This window comes from Aquarana catesbeiana, linkage group LG01, assembly GCF_042186555.1.
Source record: "Aquarana catesbeiana isolate 2022-GZ linkage group LG01, ASM4218655v1, whole genome shotgun sequence".
NCBI lineage: Eukaryota > Metazoa > Chordata > Amphibia > Anura > Ranidae > Aquarana > Aquarana catesbeiana.
The window spans coordinates 472,062,160-472,082,972 of record NC_133324.1 but is presented as its reverse complement, the minus strand read 5'-3'; the positions used below and the strand labels follow the sequence as shown (position 1 = coordinate 472,082,972).

The window sequence follows — 20,813 nt, the reverse complement described above, 5'->3', positions numbered from 1 at the left end:
ATGGACTTGTGTCTTTTTTCAACCTCACCTACTATGTAACTATGTAATACCACACAGTGTGTTTCCCTCTATAATACAGACACACTAATTCAAAAGTTCACTGTGACTGAGGGTACAAGTGTGAAAATAAATAATTGGAAAGAATGGGATTCTGCGTAGTCAAACATATTAAGGTGTCATCGGGCAAAGGGAGACACGGTGCAAGATTTCTGAAGGGGGAAAGCACCCTGGTCCACCTAGCCAAAAGGCCTGGAGAACCACTCTCCTTGTGGTCAGTCAAAGCTGACCATCAAGTACTAGGTTAGGGGGCTCCTCAAATTGAGACCCCCAAGGCAGGGGACTGCATATCCTCTCCCTCTACCTCAGGGAAAATCCATAGACCCACACTGTACAATCCTGTGGGTGTAAACAGAACACACACATAGAAAGTGCATTGACACATTGGAGAGCAATAAATAAAAAATAAAAAGGTATCAGAGGCTAAAAATTACCCTGGTCTTTGCCAAAAGGCCTAGTAGTGTTGTGGCCTAGTGCCCATTTTCACAGTGGGTACAAGTACAGCCAACTATCCCAGCCAAAAGGCTAGAACTAGGACTGGATCAGGAACAAGGGGAGCAGATGAGAGGTAGCATGGTACAGGATCACATCAGGATTAATAGGCAAAATACTGAAGCAAATATGAAAATAACAGAGGTTATATTCCTTCCCAGCAGGTGGAACCTAATTACTGGGATTTGCTGGCTGCTGGGAGGCACCCACTGGTGGCCACTAGAACTGTGTCCTTCAGCTCAGCTCTAGGAACCACACTGTCACCAACAGGTGATCCAGTTCCTGTCAACTTGTAACAAATTTAAAGTGGATGTAAACCCCATTCATGAAATTTGAGCTGGGCACATATATCTGCAGTGTTTTCTTATCATGACAACTTCTGACAAGTTCGCTGTCACCTGTGATAAAACCAGGCTGAATTTTGTGTTAGGGTGGGTGCTATAAATAGATTAGCATAGAGCCGGTCAAATCATAGCACAGCTCTGCAAGTCTCTGCCTATGTGGAGGGGGAGGGGGGTGTGCCTTTCCTCCAATTAGCTGTCTCACAGTGTATGGCAAGAATCCACACCCACAGGTGAACCAGGAAGAGAAAATTCTAACAGGACATGCACTTTCTAAACAGTATATAAAGCTGAAGACAGCAGATATATATGTACAACTTATGTAGGGAGATTCGTTTCATCTCTGTGTATCATCTGAGGCTGTTCACGTCACTGGGTATAGGTTTACATCCACTTTAAAGTAGGCTTTATCCCAATTTGGCTGCAAAAGTAGAAATTTACCCCTAGTTAGCTCCACCACAATGCAAGAAGGAGTGCTACACACTGAAAGAAAACTTACAACTGACTCGGAAGGTGAAGGGTTGTGATATTTTATAGGAAGAAACCCCTTTTCTCCAATCCACAGTCTTTTCATATGTTTTCTGTAAAAAAACAAAAAACAAAAAAAACCTTTTTATTTTATGGTACAAAACAAGATTTTTATTTTGATCTATATTATCTGAGCAATATTAATGACTGGACCAAAAAAAACTAAAGATACTGTAAGAATAGGTTTGCCTTGTCATTACTTTCATAACAGTTCTAACAGGCAGGTTGTTGTAAGCTAGGCTAAAAGGAACAAAAGCCGTCCACTAAACAAAAGAAACCATAGTTTCCATACACTGCACTGGTGATGACTAAGTCTGAAACAACTTTGTACATTTTGGAATACAGTAAATGGCACTATAACATTAGGCTGTACATATACTTTTAGCCAGAGATTCCAGATGCCAAGTTGGCCTCTAGGGCAAAAAGGAACGGATGGCATGGCTCTGCCCACTAAACTAATATTAGGAATAAACCCATTTTTTTGCAATTGTGGTGGAATTGAGACATGCAGATACATTCATTTAAAACAACTGAATTATGTTAATAAACCACCAATTTCCTTACTCATGAAAAATAACGATCATGAGAAATGACCTAAGTCATAATGTTTTTTTGTCCACCTAAACAATATGGACAAAGACCCCCATTGCAAGGACAGGGTTGAGATCAATATGTCACACCCCACCATTATGATGGGAGAAATAACAACATGGATTATGGGTATAATGTCCCTACTCTAAAGAGATTCTTCCCCTTACATGATGGGGAGGCTCCACCAAACAACTTTGGACCCAGCAATGGATGGTATAATGGAAAAGTGAATAATAGGTCTGTAGAGACATATCAACATAACTCTAACAGGCATAATTCCAATTATAATGAGAATGGAGCTGATCAATACTATAAAACACCCCTGAATCAAAATAATTCTAATTGGGGTTTTCCCAGACCAAATCAAGGTATAAAGAGGCAGAGGCGGCTCTAGGCTTTGTGAGGCCTTAGGCAAAACTTAGACATGAGGCCCCACTCACGCCCATAATGGGAAAAAAAAATATTTCTGCAGCAATAAAAATGGCTTCAGAAAGATGGACAGATGTAGCACACAGTTGATCAGCACCACTTCCAGGGCACCCTCCTAACCCATCAGACATATGCAGCCAATAAATCATCTGGGACCCAGCAAGGTGACAACCCCTCTAGGAATTTCCCCTGTGCCTTGGGAGAATGAGGAGGAGTGTCACAGAGAACTGGGGGGAGTGGAGAGAACTGGGGGGCGTGGAGAGCACTGGGGAGCAGACAGCACTGGTGGGGTTGGAGAGCACATGGGTGGGGGCAAGGAGCAGGGGGGAGTGGGGAGCACTGGGGGAGTGGGGAACTTGAGAGCACTGGGGGGGAGCCAGGGGTGGGGAGCACAGGGACGCGGATAGCACTGGGGGGGCTGGAGAGCACTGGGGGGAATAAGAGAGTGTGGGGAAGCGAAGAGCACTGGGGGGAGCTTGAGAGCACCGGGGGGCAGAAAGAACAGGGCTGGAGAGCACTGGGGGGGTGGAGAGCACTGGGGGGTCGGGGAGCATAGGAGTGGGGGCTGGAAAGCAATGGGGATAGCTTGAGAGCACTGGGGGATGAACGAACAGGGCTGGAGAGCATGCTGGGGGAGCTGGAGAGCACTGGGGGAGTGGAGAGCACTGGGGGGGCAGAGAGCACAGGAGTTGGGGCTGGAGAGCAATGGGGATAGCTTGAGAGCACTGGGGGGTAGAAAACAGGGGTGAAGAGCACGGGGAGGGCTGGAGAGCACTGTGGGGGGTAGAAAGCACTGAGTGGAGTGGAGAGAACTGGGGGGGAGTGGAGAGCACTGGGGGGTGGAGAGCACAGGGCTGGGGGCTGGAGAGCACAGGGAGAAGCCTGGGGAGTAATGGGGTGAGCTGGAGAGCACAGGGCATGGGGGCCAGAAAAAATAGGGGTGTAGAGCACGGGGGGCTGGAGACCACTGGAGAGGACAAAGAGCAGGGGGGAGCAGAGAGCACTGGGGAGCAGAGAGCACTGGGGGGGCAGAGAGCACAGCGGTGGGGGCTGGACAGTAATGGGGAGAGCTGGAGATCAGTGGGGGGGCAGAAAGAACAAGGGTGGAGAGCACAAGAGAGTGTTCTGGGGGATCCAAGAGCAGGGGGGAGCAGAGAGCACTGAGGGGGGTGGAAAGCACAGGGGCGGGGGCTGGAGAGTAATGGGGAAAGCTGGTGAGCACTGGGGGGGCCAGAAAGAACAGGGGTGGAAAGCATGGGGGGCTGGAGAGCAATGGGGAGAGCTGGAGAGTACTAGGGGGCAGAAAGAACAGGGGTGGAGAGCATGGGAGGCTGGAGAGCACTGTGGGGGTGGAGAGCATTGTGGGGGCGGAGAGCACTGGGTGGGGTGAAGAGCACTGGGGGGGGGGTTGGAGGCTGGAGAGCACAGGGATGGAGGCTGGGGAGTTATGGGGAGAGCTGGAGAGCACTGGGGGGGCAGAAAGAACAGGGGTAGAGAGCACCTGGGGGGAGCAGAGGGCACTGTGGGGGGGCTGGAGAGCACTGGGGGGGCTGGAGAGCACAGGGGGGTGAAGAGCATGGGGGGCTTGAGAGCACTGTGGGGGGCAGAGAGCACTGGGGGGTGGAGGCTGCAGAGGGAGGGAGGCTGGGGAGAGCTGGAGAGCACTGGGGGGGATGGGGGGCAGAGGGTACTGGGGGAGGAGCCAGAGAGCACAAGGAGGGGCTGTAAAGCACAGAGGGGACAGCAAAAGAAGTTGGATAGGAGGAGCAGCGGAATGCTCACTTCTCCTCTCTCTCCTGCAAGCATTCAGCGGCTGCATGGAGAAATATGGAAAGCTCAATTCCTCTATATGCAGCTGCCCCGCCGCTCCTCCTATCCAGACACACAGGCTACACAGTGCACCGGCACTTACTTTCTCATCGGTCACAGGGGGGTCAGCCAGGCAGCCTCAAAGAGATTGGAGCTCCATCCTTCCTCTACACAGCCATGGGCACTGCTGACTCAAATAGGCGGCCGGGCAGGTGTGGAGCGGCCGGGTGAGCGGTGCAGGCTAAAAGAGCAGTCCCAGCTGCCTTAGGGCCCCACATGGACATGCTGCCTGCACGTCTTGTGGGGATGCCACCTGGAGCCGGGTGCCGTCATCCGGACACTGTCGCCACCTAGAGGCCTTTGCTGTCCCGCAGCTGCTGCCACCGGAACGGACGCTCCATGACAAAGCCGCTATTAGCCAGTACCCGATTGGTCATCACTGTCAGTCAGCCCCTGGGCCACAGAGTCCCAGCGGGGATAGGATGAGCCACCAGCGCCATAATCGGTGTTTGATCACAGGCAAATTAGGCAGCTGCGAGGCCCCTGTTAATGCGAGGCCTTAGGCGACCGCCTAATTTGCCTAATTAGAGAGCCGCCTCTGTAAAGAGGCCCGTAGAACAAAGAGAGGAACTAGAGGGGGATGTATTCAAAATAGGAAGAGAACATAAGAGGAACTGGTATCTATAATTTGAGTCAACAGGTCCTGACAGATCAAGAAAAAAGCATTCTAGGTAAGGGCCTGAAGTTTGCTCTACCGAAAAAGTTGAGCAAATTTCAGACATATATGGATCTTCACAAGTACTTGCGAAAATTAAATATATAACGATACTTGTTGACATATCCTATCAAAGAAAATAGAGTAGTATCTTCTGAATTTCAACATTCCAACCTTTCTAATGTTTCTCTTTTTAACCCTCTTAGTGCATTAGCCCCCTCCCTAAAGGTCTTTCGATAGGTGGTCTTGAGGGATTTGGAGCAAATGAGGGTAAAAAATGTTAAAATGCAGAAAAACTTGGAAATTGGTCTGGATTCCTTATGTAAAAACAAAAGGGGTTGGCGATCAGACCTGCTGATAAAGGGGGGGGGGGGCTTGTGATTTTGGACAGAAGGGACTATATGACGGAAATGTACCGCATAGTAGGGGATGAAGACACTTATACCCCTCTAAACAGGGATCCAGTTGCTAAATACAAAAAGGAATTGGAGATTATTACTGATAGGGGATTCATCCAAGGTATTATGAATAAAAAAGAGAAATATTTTCTGGTACCAAATGCCCCACGTACCTCTATAATATACTACCTGCCCAAGATTCATAAAGACCAGTCTTGCCCCCTGGGTCGTCCCATTGTTAGCAGCATTGATTCAGTTACGTCCTGGGTGGTCAAGTATATTGATCATTATCTCCAACCTTTGGTGCAGTTGATGCCATCGTATATTAAAAATACGAGACATGTTATCAACCTGTTGTCTAATCTTAGCCCAAGGAGTGGGTTGTTGTTGGTGACGGCAGACGTGTCTTCCTTATATACGATCACACCTTACCACCTGGGTTTGGAAGCTGTAAAGCTATTCCTAGATCGAAACCCTGGATTTTCAAGGCTAGATTTTATTATGGAATTATTGGAATTTGCGGCAACGTATAATTATTTCTGGTTTGGTAATCAATTCTATTGCCAGGATAAAGGGGTGGCCATGGGGGCTAAATATGCCCCAAGTTTGGCCAATTAGTTTATGGCCAAGTGGGAGAAGGACGTCATCTATGCCCAACAGAGACCTCAGGTGGTCCTATGGGCTAGATATATAGATGTTCTCCTCCTTTGAGAGGGCGGTGAGATGGAATTTCGTGAGTTCATGGAACAACTAACTAACAATTTTAGGTGGATTGTTCTCAATTTTGAGGCCAGTAAGGAAGAAATTGCTTTCTTAGATTTGAGTATTTGTAGCATCTGCCTTCCTTAAGCTCACAGTGAATTTGCCTTTAGGAAATGAACCCCTATATATGACAAATTGTCAGGTGTCTCATGAGTTTGTTGATTACATTTAATGTGTATCATGAATTCCCCTTTCCAGATATAGGATTCCAGAATGAGGCTTGGTATGGTTTGTAATATGGCTGACCGAGGCTCAGATCAAGGCTTGGCTATCTGTGTGCTGTACGATACACATAGATTCAGACTGAGGCTTGGTTGCTTGTGCAGTGTATAAAGTGTGGTGACTCAGCGCGCTGCCCGTGCCCCTGGACGCCTTCATCTTATGACAAAACGCGCAGGGCAGAGTGACGCGCTGACATCACCAATCCCACGCGTGCTCTAGAAGGAGGGGTTTGTTTTGTGTACCGGCCGATACACTAGAAACAAAAGGCGCATGTTATCAGCGGCAGCTGTAAGTGCATTTTTTTACATTTAAATAAACGCTATAAGGATTTCACACTATGTGGAGATTCTGTTTTTTTTTTAAGAAATCCTTCTATTTAATACGTGCCAAGGGGTGATCCTGTGTAGGAGACCATCTGGACCCGGATAAAGGCCTTGGTTGGGCTAAAGCCACAAGCGCATACGATTCCTTGTAATGAGGGATCAATTGGAGCTGGTAAGCAAGCCATTCAGCTGTTGGTGGAGGCATTGATGTTTTAATGATCACTATGGTGGTGGATGGTGCAGAATGACATCAGGATTACATCACATCACTTGTGGACTATTTTCAAACAAATTTGAATCACTTTTATTGGTTTAATATGATTGATTAGCGCAACCTATTTTTTTTTTAAATGTTTTTTCACTGTATATATGTCTTACAGGAGGTTTCCTGCTTATATACACACCATATATGTTTTATGTTAGATTATTCTCTAGTGTGGTTCTTCTTATGGTTTTTATCATAAGCTTTTAAGGTTGAGTAAACCAATTAGAATCAAATTAAACATGAAAGCACAACATATAGAATTAAGAATACATTTCTGAACATCAGGGTCTTACCTGTAGCAAACTAAAATGTGAAAGATATATGACACAGTGACTGTGCATGATAAGAAAGTAGTGAAAAACCAGACACCTGAGAAAGAATAAAATACAAAGAGTTTAATTTAATGGATGTCAGTGCAAATTTATTTGTACTGTATCTGCAGCAATTCTATTCTCTAACCATTGTGCCAATGTATTTTTACATACTTGCTTAGCAGCCAGCTACTAAAGCTGGCCATAGATGGATTGAAATTCAGCCGATTCAGCAGGAACCAGTTGAATTTCAATCCATCTATGGGCTCATGCACACTGCAGCTCAAAAAAAGCTGCTTTTTACAGGTGTTTGAGCTTTTATTTCTGCCTATAAAATCTTGAAGAAGCTTGTTCTTTTGTGTGCTCTTTCTCGTGTTTTTATTGAGCTCTTTCGAGCTTTTTGAGCATAAGCGTTTTTTTTCACAAACCTTCCTATTTAGTATTTTCTTAACCACTGTATAAACAAAACAAAAAGCTGGAACAAACGTTTTTGTGCGTTTTCACGTGTTTTTGAGCTCTTTTGAGCTCTTTTGGGGCACTAGCTCCTCTCAAAAACACGAGTTTGGTGGGGTTTTTTTCTGCCTGTAGGAGCATATGTCTGAAAACGCCTGAAAAAGCCCTAGTGTGCATGGACACATTGGCTAACATGGAGGGGAGTTTCTAGGCAGAAAAAATAAGAGCTCAAAAGCCTGTAGGAGCTGCTTCTTTAAAATCCTTTGGGCTGCAGTGTGCATGAGCCCTATGGCCATTCCCATTTCACAGGAGTCTAGTGATCGACTCCTCCTGAATGGGACTGCTGGAAAATTTATGTTTAATCAGCGCATGCAGCCAATTGGCTGCAGTGTGGATCAGTGTATTCTGACAGCGGAGGAGTCCTACTGTTATGTCGCATACATACGATCAGAATTTCGGCCCGCAAAAGACCGATGAGAGTTTTTCGTGGGAAAATGCGACCGTGCGTATGCTCCATCGGACTTTTGCTGGCCGAATTCCAGCCAACAAAAGATTGAGAGCATGTTCTCAATTTTTCGGTCGGTAAAGTTCCTATCCGAAAATGCGATCGTCAATGGCAATTCCGATGCGCAAAATCCCTACGCCTGCTCGGAAACAATTCGACGCATGCTTGGAAGCATTGAACTTAATTTTCTTGGCTAGTGTTGTACGTCACCGCGTACTTGACAGTCGTAATTTCAGTGAACTTTTGCGTGACACCCGTGTGTATGCAAAGCAAACTTGAGCGGAAGCCCATTGGAAAAGCCGTCATATCTTTTTCCAACGAGAAGTCCGATCGTGTGTACACGGCATCAGAATACAATATCACATCAGGGAAGAATTCCCCATCCACCTTGAGTGTGTGGATGCGGCAATCGGTTCACTATTTTTCAAGCAGCCCGCAGGTCAATTAAAAAAACTGTATAATATATGGCCAGCATCAGCCTTTCTGGTACCTTGATTTATAAATTAAACTAGAAGCATTGTTTAAAATGCAAAAAATTCTATACCTTTTAATGACAGAGCTATTTAACTAGAGAAATAGAAAACACACAGCTTAATTTTCAAATGACTGGATGTTTTGAAGTGAACACAATGAACTATCAGCCCCAATTCTTGTTCTAACTGCAGCGTCATCACAGGCCACCAAAACCGTGGCAGGGTGCCAAATGTACAGCTCCCATTGTATTTTTTGGACAGCTAAACACATGGTTTGGAATAATTTTCATCAAATCAAACAGTTAGTGCATAAAGGGCATAGGTACAAAATGTTAAAGCCCATGAATACACTCCAAGTGCATCAAAACAACATGTGCAAGTACAGCCAAAACAAAAGCAGAAAAGACAGCAAGGTCTAATACCTCTCATGTTAGTAGAAATCCTCCTCCAATCATGTTCCCCCCACCCCATTCCACTGTAATCTTCTGGTGCACTTAGGCTTTTAAAAAAAAACAGGCACAGTCTGAGGATTAAAGCTTATCCCCATGCACTTTGTGTGGAAGCAGTGGTCTCTCTGCAGAAGTCCAACACACCCCCAGCTATGTCAGAGCTACAGCTCTCCAATCAGCAGGTTGAATGAGTTTTGATGAATATAGAGTTTAACATCTAACTCAGTAGGAGTCAGAGAGACCACTCTTCCAAACAGTGAACAAATGCCCTTCTATGCAGCATGCTGGCAGGGGACAGACCTCTCTACTCAGGCTGTGGCTTAACAGTCTCCTCTAATTTATCCCAAAGATGTTCTATCCAGTCGAGGTCAGGACTCTGTGCAGGTCAGTCAAGTTCCTCACTCCAAACTGTTTTTATGGACCTTGCTTTGTGTACTGGCCAAAATCATTTGGTGGAGGGAGGATTATGGTGTGGGGTTGTTTTTCAGGGTTGGGCGTGGCCCCTTAGTTCCAGTGAAGGGAACTCTTAAGGCGTCAGCATACCAAGACATTTTAGACAATTTCATGCTCCCAACTTTGTGGGAACAGTTTGGGGATGGCCCCTTTGTGTTACAACATGCTCACCAGTGCACAAAGCAAAGTCCATATAGACATGGATGAGCTAGTTTGGGGTGGAGAAACTTGACTGGCCTGTACAAAGTCCTGACTTCAACCTGATAGAACACCTTTGAGATGAATTAGAGCGGAGACTGCGAGCCAGGCCTTCTCGTCCAACATCAGTGCCTGACCTCACAAATGCGCTTTTGGAAGAATGGTCAAACATTCCCATAGACACACTCCTAAACCTTGTGGACAGCATTTCCAGAAGAGTTGAAGCTATTATAACTATAAGCTAGTATAACTTCAAAGGCTGGGAATACTTTAACTGTAATACCGATTACTGCATCTATAACCTGAAAAACTTCCTTGTGAACTTAGGAAAGACTATCGGTCGCTTTAAATGTCGGTTTTCAGAAACATTGCAATTACATCAGGAGGGCCTTGGCATCCAGAGCCTGGAGAAACCTATCAATCCTGACATACCAGTAGCTGTACATTTTGTACAGGCACACTCATGATCTTAGAGGTATAGAGGTATGGTGGTGGATCATGTGTTACCTTTTACACATGGAGGTGATAGAAATCTGTTTTTACTACAAAAAGAGTCCTATTGTTTTAATACACTGCAGATGGTGGCTCCCCAGAGCCTCAACACCATAGTGACTTATCTGTTCTTTCTGCCTGACTATTGATTCATTATTTCCATTCCGTTGACACAGACAACAGGACGTGGCCCTGCCCCCCGGCTCCCATGTCACTGGATTTGATTAACAGCAGCGGCTCTTGCTGCTATCAATCTATCCAATGAGGACCTGAGACAGCGGCTGGAGCTGCTGTGTTTGTCCCCGTCGCTAGAACGAACGGGTTCAGGTCAGTAAAAGGGGGGCTCTGGGGGGCTGCTGCACTATAGAAGGTTTTTCTCCCTAATAGATTGCATTAAAGTGGTCTATAATAAGGCTTACCTGTAGGTGCTGAAAATATCTCCTAAACCTGCACGGTTTAGGAGATATTTACAATACATGCCTGCGTCGACGTTATCGATGCATGCACACCGAAAAAAGGGGCACGGTCGCGCCGTTTCTAAAGGGCCCGTGCCATGACCGTCGACTCCCACGTGCAAGTGCAGGATTGATGTCATGCGACTCTGGCCAGTCACAGAGCCGGAGTCCACAGCCCTGGAAGGAAGAGGGGTGAAGATGGATGCGGCCACCAGCGGAGACATTGCGGGCTTCGTTTGCAGGTAAGTGCAACATAATGGGCTAGTATGCAATGCATACTAGCCTATTATGCTTTTACTTTGCAGGGGAAAAAAGAGGAAGTAAAACCCATCAGGGTTTACTTCCTCTTTAGGGTGAAAAACCTTGAGGGTTTACAACCACTTTAATTGCTCCCTCATGCCAAGGAAAGCTGGTAAGGGGAGTCTATGTAGATTTAAATTGCTTTTGCATCTATAAATGTTGGAGGCACATTAAATGGCATGTGCTCCGGAGAAAAGGGTTCTATAAAAAGTGCATTGTTTATAGTAAAGCATTAGATCAAATTAGGACTGCACCTAAAATATGAATTTTTGATATGCTGCTTACCCACTAAGTTGTTTTTAAACTCCTTAAAGGAGGCAAGGGTATTATTGTATGCATCCCAAGATATATCAGGTGCCATCTCTTCCATCTGTGCCTCCCAACTGTGGACCAATTCTACAACAATGCCAAATGCACTGTACTCTATAGTGACAAACTGATGAGGTAATAAAAAAAACAATTAAAACAAGTGTGTGTGAAAATATAATTAGTTAACATTATAACAACTGAAACTATCTCATATCATTACATGGTGTTATATATTTTCTAAATTTGTAACAAGAACAATATTTACTTTTACAGCCTTGTCCATATTTTGCCATCCATTGCCATTTATGTGTCCCCATACAAATCATATACTCAATCATGTAGCACCATGTCTTTTTTTTTTTTTTACTTTCTTGTTTAAAATGAAAACCTTATTTTAATGCGATTAGTGGTACATTTTAAATAAAATACCTTTGGGAAAGTACTATTAGCACTACTAAAAGCAACATACTGTAGTTGATAATATTCACTATGGCTGGCCCATACACAGTCCGAATCTCGGCCGGTTCTTGCTGAATCTCAGCAGGTTTGAAACATTAATGAGCAGGCTGAATGTACCAAGTTGATGGATCAATTATCTTGGGTACAACCAGCCTGCTGGATTCTATTGCGATTATCGCTAGTGGCTGCTATAGCCACTAGCATTAATCATAGTCTTCTCAGACAATGCTAACAGGGGAATCCCTCTTGCCAAGCAGACAATTGTCTGTGTTGATGGGGGAATTGTTGATAGGGGCATTGTGCGAATTTATTTCCTGCAAACCATGGTGGGGCACTTCATCAGCATGCAAAGAAAAACATATTTCTTGCTACGGCAGGCAATAGAAATTTCACCGTTGAAAATTTCGGGTTGCAACCATTTCAAGTTGCAGGAAAGAAATTCACACCATTCCCCCATCAACACAGACAGTGCTGACAGGGCAATCCCTCCTGCCGAGCAATTGTCTGCTCCCGGGCGGGGGCAGATGGGGGAAGCCGTCCCTACCAAGAGAAGACAGTGATTATTGCTAGCAGCTATAGCAGCCGCTAGTGATAATTGGAAGTGAATCCGGCAGGCTGGTTGTACCCAAGTTGATTGATCAACTTGGTACATTCAGCCTGCCCACACATAGTTCAAATCCGGGAACCTGGCCGAGACTCGAACCATCTATGGCCGGCCTTACTTTGCTTACTGCTCATATTTATAGAGTAATTCAGCTCAGTACTCCCTTTCAGCCTACCGTAGAACTATGGAACGCTTTTAACAGCCACAGGGCAAGTACCAGACTCTGCTTTTTTGCATATGAGTACAGGATCTCATATTAGTGATTTATTTGTGGGAAGAGCAAATAGCATTTGAAAAAACAAATCATAGCTTTGTGTTCTTGCATTAACAGTGTATAGAAACCCTAACAATGAACATATTTTATTTGTTCATTTTTGGCCTGTTAAATAAAACATTGAAAAGATTTTGTTGTATCTGTTTGATCTGTGACTCACAATATAAAGGCAAAACAGCGACAGGATAGTAGTACCAATCATTCTGCCTGGAAACTTAAAACATGGATCCCATGCGTATATTTTCTTTTCAAACCAGGTTTTCTTCACCCTGCAATAAGCAAGCATATTATATTAGAAGCATGTAAAATAAAACAAAAGAGAAAAAATACTCTAAAGATAAATAAATCTCAGGATGTAAAATGTATTTAACTAATTAATGTGTATCAGAGTACAAACTTTGTATTAGAGTCAGAAAGGGTTAAAACTCCCGTCAGTTTTATGTTTTGCTGTCTATATCCCATCGGAGAGATTTCCCTTTATTTCCTCTCATGAAGGCAGAGCAGAAAGGAAGGAACTCTCTCTCCTGTCAGACTGTCACTGTAAGTGTCCCCACTGGAAGATTTTTTCCACCTATTTGCGTTCCATAGACAACTAACAATTTTGGATTTTTCCTCACTTTTAGTTCCAGTGGTGACCAGGACACATAACCTGAATTTCACCTGCAGGAACATAGACAACAATAAAGACCTCACAAATATTCTAATCCTTCCCTACTTTATACAAAATAAAATGCCTTTGGATACACTTTAAGGATTAAAATGTATATTTTGCTTCAGGTGGTTGACAGAGGGTTGATAATCAGCTGGCTTTTGATACTCTTCTTGACTCCACTGGAGAGCTATACCTAAAAGAGTTCTTTAAAACAGACCTATCCAAGAAATGCAAAGGAATCCCACTTTTCCTGTTCCATTCTTAGTAATGAAAAAGGAATGTAGAATGCAATGCAGCAATGAGAGTCGTTAAGTATGTAAGAGTTGAATGGGAACTAACTCGATTGTAAGCTCCTTGAGGATAGGAACTGATGTGAATGTACAATGTATATGTAAAGGGCTGCGTAAATTGATGGCGCTATATAAGTACCTGAAATAAATAAATAAACTCAGTTGCAGGATGGAAATAAATGGAAACTGTAACTCAGCTGCAGGATGAAAATAGGTTGCAAGGTGGGAAACTGGAACATGCTCTGAGATGAAGTTCCCCATCCTCGCAATAGATGTCAGCTAACAGAATTAAAGATTGCAGAGCATAGGAAAAGCAACCTGCAAGTCTCAAGGAAAGAGGGGGACCCAACATAGAGTTTGAAATGTGCCTAACTAGTGAATATCAGTGATTTTGAGATGTTAGAAGATCTTGGCGCAAAAGTCTGTAGAGAAGTCATATAACTGGACATGTATGGTGAGAGAGGCAGGCAAGTGCTGGGGTACCTACAGACTGCATGTAGAAAGGGAAACAAAAACATATGGGAAGTACTGAGAACAAGGGCAATGCAACCTTTGCCAGTACTAAGCTTGTGAATGGAGTCGATCGGTATCAAAGCCAAGTGTTTGAGTACATGAAAGCAGGGTGGTTTCGGATGACTTATAGCTGGCACTCCGCACTCCTCCCAAGGAGGAAAAGGGCGCTATAAGGAGCTAAAGAAGGCTCTAGGTAGTGGAGGGTCAGTGGAAAATCCCAATGAATCTGTGTGGAGAAACTCGAGCAAGGGCTGTCTCACCAGCATAACCAGGGAAAATTCTCATGGAGGGGTAACTGAAGCATGCCAATGGAAGCATGTTCCTGAACATGGGACCAGACATTGATGGAATTGTCATGCTGAAGGAGAATGCCAGGATTAGACCCTGGACCATGTAAGGCTTGGGAAGGAGCCAAAAAAGGATGCAGGATCAATCAAAAGGGAGAAGTATGAGCATCAGCATTTGGGCATACGGTTTATAGAGTTAGACTCAGGGTCCTTGTAGTAAAAGGTCTCCAAGGAACCCTGGGATAAAATTGTTCAAAGTGTAAGTAAGGGTCTAATAAAATAGCAGCCCAGAATGTGGTGATTGTTTCAGCAATATAAGAACTACTGTACATCGATGTGTGGATGGAAAGGGAGTATAGCACATCACTCAGTGTTTTCTATTAGAGGTATAAATATCTCTCATGAAAGATATAGTGGCAGATAGAGCTTTCAGCAGCCTACTGCAGCAATTAAGAGAGATGTTTTAGGGCATGATGGAACATGCATCCCTAAACAAGCAAGGGTCTTTGTGTAGGATTTAGTAAGTCCTTGTAATATTTCCTGAATGGAAAGTATATAGGCAAAAACTGTTTGCTTATTGGGACGTTTAAGGTGCTAATTCATCCACACAGAACAACACTCTATAAAATATCAAACAGTGTATTCATATTTTTTTTTAAGTTCTTTCTAGAACATGATAAAATAGATATACACTATATTTCCAAACGTATTGGGGTGCCCGCCTTTACATGCACATGAACTTTAATAACATCCCAGTCTGATGCCCTGTACACACGACCGGTTTTGCCGTCGGAATAAACTCTGAAGGTTTTTACGACGGAGTTCTGACGTTATTCTGCTCAAGCTGTCTTGCATACACACGGTCACACCAAATTCAGACCGTCCAGAACGCGGTGACGTACAACACGTATGATGGGACTAGAAAACGGAAGTTCAATAGCCAGTAGCCAATAGCTTCCATCTCGAGCATGTGTCATTTTTGGTGCATCGGAACAGCATACAGACGAGCGTTTTTCCCGATAGTAATTTGGAAAAATATTCGGAAAAATATAGAACATGTTCTCTATCTAAGTCCGTCTGAATTTTCGACAGAAAAAGTCAGATGGGGCATACACATGGTCGGAATATATGATGAAAAGCTCCCATCGGACTCTTTCTGTTGGAAATTCCGTGTACGGGGCATGAGTCTGTAGGATTCAATATTGAGTTGGTCCATCCTTTGCAGCTATAACAGCTTCAACTCTTCTGGGAAGGCTGTCCACAAGGTTTAGGAGTGTGTCTATGGGAATGTTAGACCATTCTTCCAGAAGCGTATTTGTGAGGTAAGACACTACTGTTGGACAAGAAGGCCTGGCTCGCAGTCTCCACTCTAATTCATCCCAAAGGTATTCTATCGGGTTGAGGTGCAGGCCAGTCAAGTTCCTTCACCCCAAACTCTCTCATCCATGTCTTTATGGACCTTGCTTTGTGCAATGGTGCACAGTCATGTTGGAACAGGAAGGGGCCATCCCCAAACTGTTCCCACAAATTTGGGAGCATGAAATTGTCCAAAATGTCTTGGTATGCCGGCGCCTTAAGAGTTCCCTTCACTGGAACTAAGGGGTGAAGCCCAATCTCTGAATAACAACCCCACACCATAATCCCACCTCCACCAAATGATTTGGACCAGTGCACAAAGCAGGGTCCATAAAGACATTAAAGCAAGTTTGAGGTGGAGGAACTTGACTGGTCTGCACAGAGTCCTGACCTCAACCTGATAGAACACCTGTGGGATGAATTAGAGCGGAGACTGCGATCCAGGCCTTCTCGTCCACATCAGTGCCTGATCTCACAAATGCGCTTCTGGAAGAATGATCAAACATTCTCATAGACACACTCCTAAACCGTGTGGACAGCCTGCGCAGAACAGTTGAAGCTGGTATAGCTGCAAAGGGTGGGCCAACTCAATATTAAACCCTATGGACTACGAAAGGGATGCCATTAAAGTTCATGTGCGTGTAAAGGCAGGTGTCCCAATACATTTGACAATATAGTGTACATACATGCTTAGCCTCCTCAAGGCTATTTTGGTACTTCATGTAATTACAAAGCCACTGACATCATCATGACATTCACATTTGCCTACAAATAGCTAAGGTTAAAGTGGAGTTCCGCTCCCCCCCAGCAAAAAATTAAAACTCAGCAGCTACACATACTGTAGCTGCTGACATTTAATATTAGAACATTTACCTGTCCTGGTATCCAGCGATGTCCGCACCCCAGCCGATGTTTCCATCTGCTCTCGGGTGCTGCCGCCGGCATTCGTGGTAAGGGAAACTGGAAGTGAAGCCTTTTTGGCTTCACAGCCGGTTCCCTACTGCGCATGTGCACTGCACTTTCTGAATGGCCAGACGACGGGGGAAGGAGGAGGGGGGCTGAAATTCCAAATGATCTCGCCGTGGCGAGATCTCTCGGAAGTGGGGACAGGAACCTTTTAAAATCAGGTACCCATTCCCCCCTCCCCCCAAAAGATGCCAAATGCGGCACCGGGGGGGGGGGGAGGCAGATAGGCGGAGCTTCCACTTTTGGGTGGAACTTTGCTTTAACCACACCCCTAAACCATAAGCATTCCTTGTCAATGTCAAGATCAAGATTACATGATATGTCTATATAACATGTCTACAGACAAATTGTTACATACAGTAATACCAAAACTCACAAAGATCCATAAAAAATAATCCATAATATATTTATTCCTACATATACAGTAGGGATGGAAAGTATTCAGACCCCCTTCAATTTTTCACTCTTTGTTATATTGCAGCCATTTGCTAAAATCATTTAAGTTCATTTTTTTTCCTCATTAATGTACACACAGCATCCCATATTGACAGAAAAACACAGAATTGTTGACATTTTTTATATGGAAAACATGCAGCGCTAAAAATGTGCTTATACATCTTAAACGTGTATATATGGCAGGGTGCTGAAATACAAAAAGTGTGGTGAGATTAAGCAAGTAGACACATAAAGAAAAAAGTCCATAAATGTATAGTGAATCTTATATAAGTCCACAGGAACTGGGGGTTCGTGGACGTATGCGGTGTCACACCTACGCATGGGGTAGGAACTGGAGCAACACTTTGCACCCAAATCTTCCAAAAATCCAAATCAACACAGCAAACAATAGAAATAAGTACCCTTACCAGAGGGGATGGACACAGTCACCGTACGGTGGAGTGTCATACGGGCTTGAGGGATCCAACGATCCCGGGGATGTCTGGTTGAAGAGGTCTTGGCAGGGAGTCTCATCCGGGATGACAGTCGCTGTTCGGTGGTGTGTGGGTCCACAGCCAATCAAGATATCTCTCTCAGATGGAATGTCAGTATAGAAAAAAAGACTGAGGCTCAGCGAGGTCCCATTGATGGAAGGAGAGAAGAACACAAAATCTCCACATAGGGCATGAAACCGTAAAAAAAGCTTTTATTGAAAAGCTAAAATGTGCTAAGTGGCACACTACAATCGATAAAATGTGATCACAGAAAGGAAGATTCCCCAGCAGAAGGACGATGCATGTCGGGTTGCTAAAGCTTAGAGATGCCCTGATACCACACAATTTTATTTTATTTCTTCCTTTCTGTGATCACATTTTATCCATTGTAGTGTGCCACTTAGCACGTTTTAGCTTTTCAATAAAAGCTTTTTTACGATTTCATGCCCTAAGTGGAGATTTTTTGTTCTTCCCTCCTTCCATCAATGGGACCTCGCTGAGCCTCAGTCTTTTTTTCTATACTGACATTCCATCTGAGAGAGATATCTTGATTGGCTGTGGACCCACACACCACCGAACAGCGACTGTCGTCCTGGATGAGACTCCCTGCCAAGACCTCTTCAAACAGACATCCCCAGGATCGTTGGATTCCTCAAGCCCGTATGACACTCCACTGTACGGTGACTGTGTCCATCCCCTCTGGTAAGGGTACTTATTTCTATTGTTTGCTGTGTTGATTTGGGTGCAAAGTGTCTCCCCATACACACAGAGCTTGCTCCAGTTCCTACCCCATGCGTAGGTGTGATACAGCATACGTCCACGAACCCCCAGTTCCTGTGGACTTATATACATTTATGTACTTTTTTCTTTATGTGTCTACTTGCTTAATCTCACCACACTTTTTGTATTACAGCACCCTGCCACATATACACGTTTAAGATGTATAAGCACATTTTTTAGCGCTGCATGTTTTCCATATAATTTTTGTTTCTACATTGCTTACCACATTGTTACATGCTAGCAGCTATCTCCTGCACTACGTTTTTTTTGTATTAGCGCAATTATTGATTAGTTATATTTTATTTACATTTTTGCAGATTTATTAAAAAAAGAAAAACTGAAATATCACATGGTCCTAAGTATTCAGACCCTTTGCTGTGACACTCATATATTTAACTCAGGTGCTGTCCGTTTCTTCTGATCATCCTTGAGATGGTTCTACACCTTCATTTGAGTAAAGCTGTGTTTGATTATACTGATGGACTTGATTAGGAAAGCCACACACCTGTCTATAAAAGACCTTACAGCTCACAGTGCATGTCAGAGCAAATGAGAATCATGAGGTCAAAGGAACTGCCCGAAGAGCTCAGAGACAGAATTGTGGCAAGGTTTAGATCTGGCCAAGGTTACTAAAAAAATTTCTGCTGCACCTAAGGTTTCTAAGAGCACAGTGGCCTCCATAATCCTTAAATGAAAGACGTTTGGCCGTCCAGCCAAACTGAGCTATCGAGGGAAAAGAGCCTTGGTGAGAGAGGTAAAGAAGAACCCAAAGATCACTGTGGCTGAGTCCAGAGATGCAGTCAGGAGATGGGAGAAAGTTGTAGAAAGTCAATCATCACTGCAGCCCTCCACCAGTTGGGGCTTTATGGCAGAGTGGCCCAACAGAAGCCTCTCCTCAATGCAAGACACATAAAAGCCCGCATGGAGTTTGCTAAAAAACACCTGAAGGACTCCAAGATGGTGAGAAATAAGATTCTCCGGTCTGATGAGACCAAGATAGAACTTTTTGGCCTTAATTCTAAGCGGTATGTGTGGAGAAAACCAGGCACTGCTCATCACCTGTCCAATACAGTCCCAACCGTGAAGCATGGTGGTGGCAACATCATGCTGTGGGGGTTTTTTTCAGCTGCAGGGACAGGATGACTGGTTGCAATCAAGGGAAAGATGAGTACAGGGATATCCTGGACGAAAACCTTCTCCAGAGTGCTCAGGACCTCAGACTGGGCCAAAGGTTTACCTTCCAACAAGACAATGACCCTAAGCACACAGCTAAAATAATGAAGGAGTGGCTTTACAACAACTCCGTGACTGTTCTTGAATAGCCCAGCCAGAGCCCTGACTTAAATCCAATTGAGCATCTCTGGAGAGACCTAAAAATGGCTGTCCGCCCACGTTTACCATCCAACCCAACAGAACTGGAGAGGATCTGCAAGGAGGAATGGCAGAGGATCCCCAAATCCAGGTGTGAAAAACTTGTTGCATCTTTCCCCAAAAGACTCATGGCTGTATTAGATCAAAAGATGCTTCTACTAAATACTGAGCATAGGGTCTGTTTGTGTTTTTCTGTCAAAATGGGGTGCTGTGTGTACATTAATGAGGAAAAAAAATGAACTTAAACGATTTTAGCAAATGGCTGCAATATAACAAAGAGTGAAAAATTTAAGGGGGTCTGAATACTTTCCATCCCCACTGTATATTGATAGTATTGAGTACTCAATACTATCAAAACTTATGTAAGTATAAATATATTATGGATTATTTTTAATGGATCATTATGAGTTTTAGTACTGTAGCGGTCTTCACAACCTCCAAAAGCCTGGTGGTGACCCCCAGAGTCTGGAAGGGCTGACATTCCTCCTCAGGGTGCAGGTTACTAGGCGGTGTAGTGCAAGAAAGATGGAAAGATTGGTGCCAGTCACTTTTAAAATGAACAAAGAGAGTTTTTATTTCTCTTAGCAGGAACAGGGAAGAGAGAGAGGGCTAGAGCACAGGACACCCTTAGGCAAATGCAGTAGCAACTTGGCAGACTCTGCAGACCAAAAATAGAACAAGGCAGACAGCAATACAGAAAAAGGGCCTTTAAGCTGAATGCAACGATCTGTTTCTTGTAGCAACTGCTGTCTCCTATGGCAACAACTATCCCACTGTAGATCTTCAAGCTCAACTCACAGTATCCCACTGTAGATCCCAAAGCTTAGCTCCCATCTACCTGCTGGACTTCTCAAGCTTCACTCACAGCTACCTGTTGTATTCTTCAAGCTTCACCCATGCTACCTGCTGGGTTCCTTGGACTCTCAGCTTCCCGCTGGATCCCTCAGGCTTGACTCACAGCTACCCACTGTACTTATCTTTAAGCTCTACTTATAGCTACCC

At 44.3% G+C, this 20,813-nt stretch overlaps 1 protein-coding gene across 1 annotated transcript in view; it reads right to left on the bottom strand.

Annotated features, from left to right (window-relative positions):
- The window catches only part of LOC141101990 (stimulated by retinoic acid gene 6 protein-like), a 132,056-nt gene that overhangs the window by 72,289 nt on the left and 38,954 nt on the right, over positions 1-20,813 (bottom strand). The window contains exons 9-12 of the mRNA XM_073591235.1: positions 12,828-12,936; positions 11,307-11,457; positions 7,226-7,301; positions 1,390-1,471 (exon numbers count right to left, since the gene is read on the bottom strand). Of these exons, the coding sequence (XP_073447336.1) occupies positions 1,390-1,471; positions 7,226-7,301; positions 11,307-11,457; positions 12,828-12,936 (418 nt within the window). The remainder of the gene's footprint in view (positions 1-1,389; positions 1,472-7,225; positions 7,302-11,306; positions 11,458-12,827; positions 12,937-20,813) is intronic.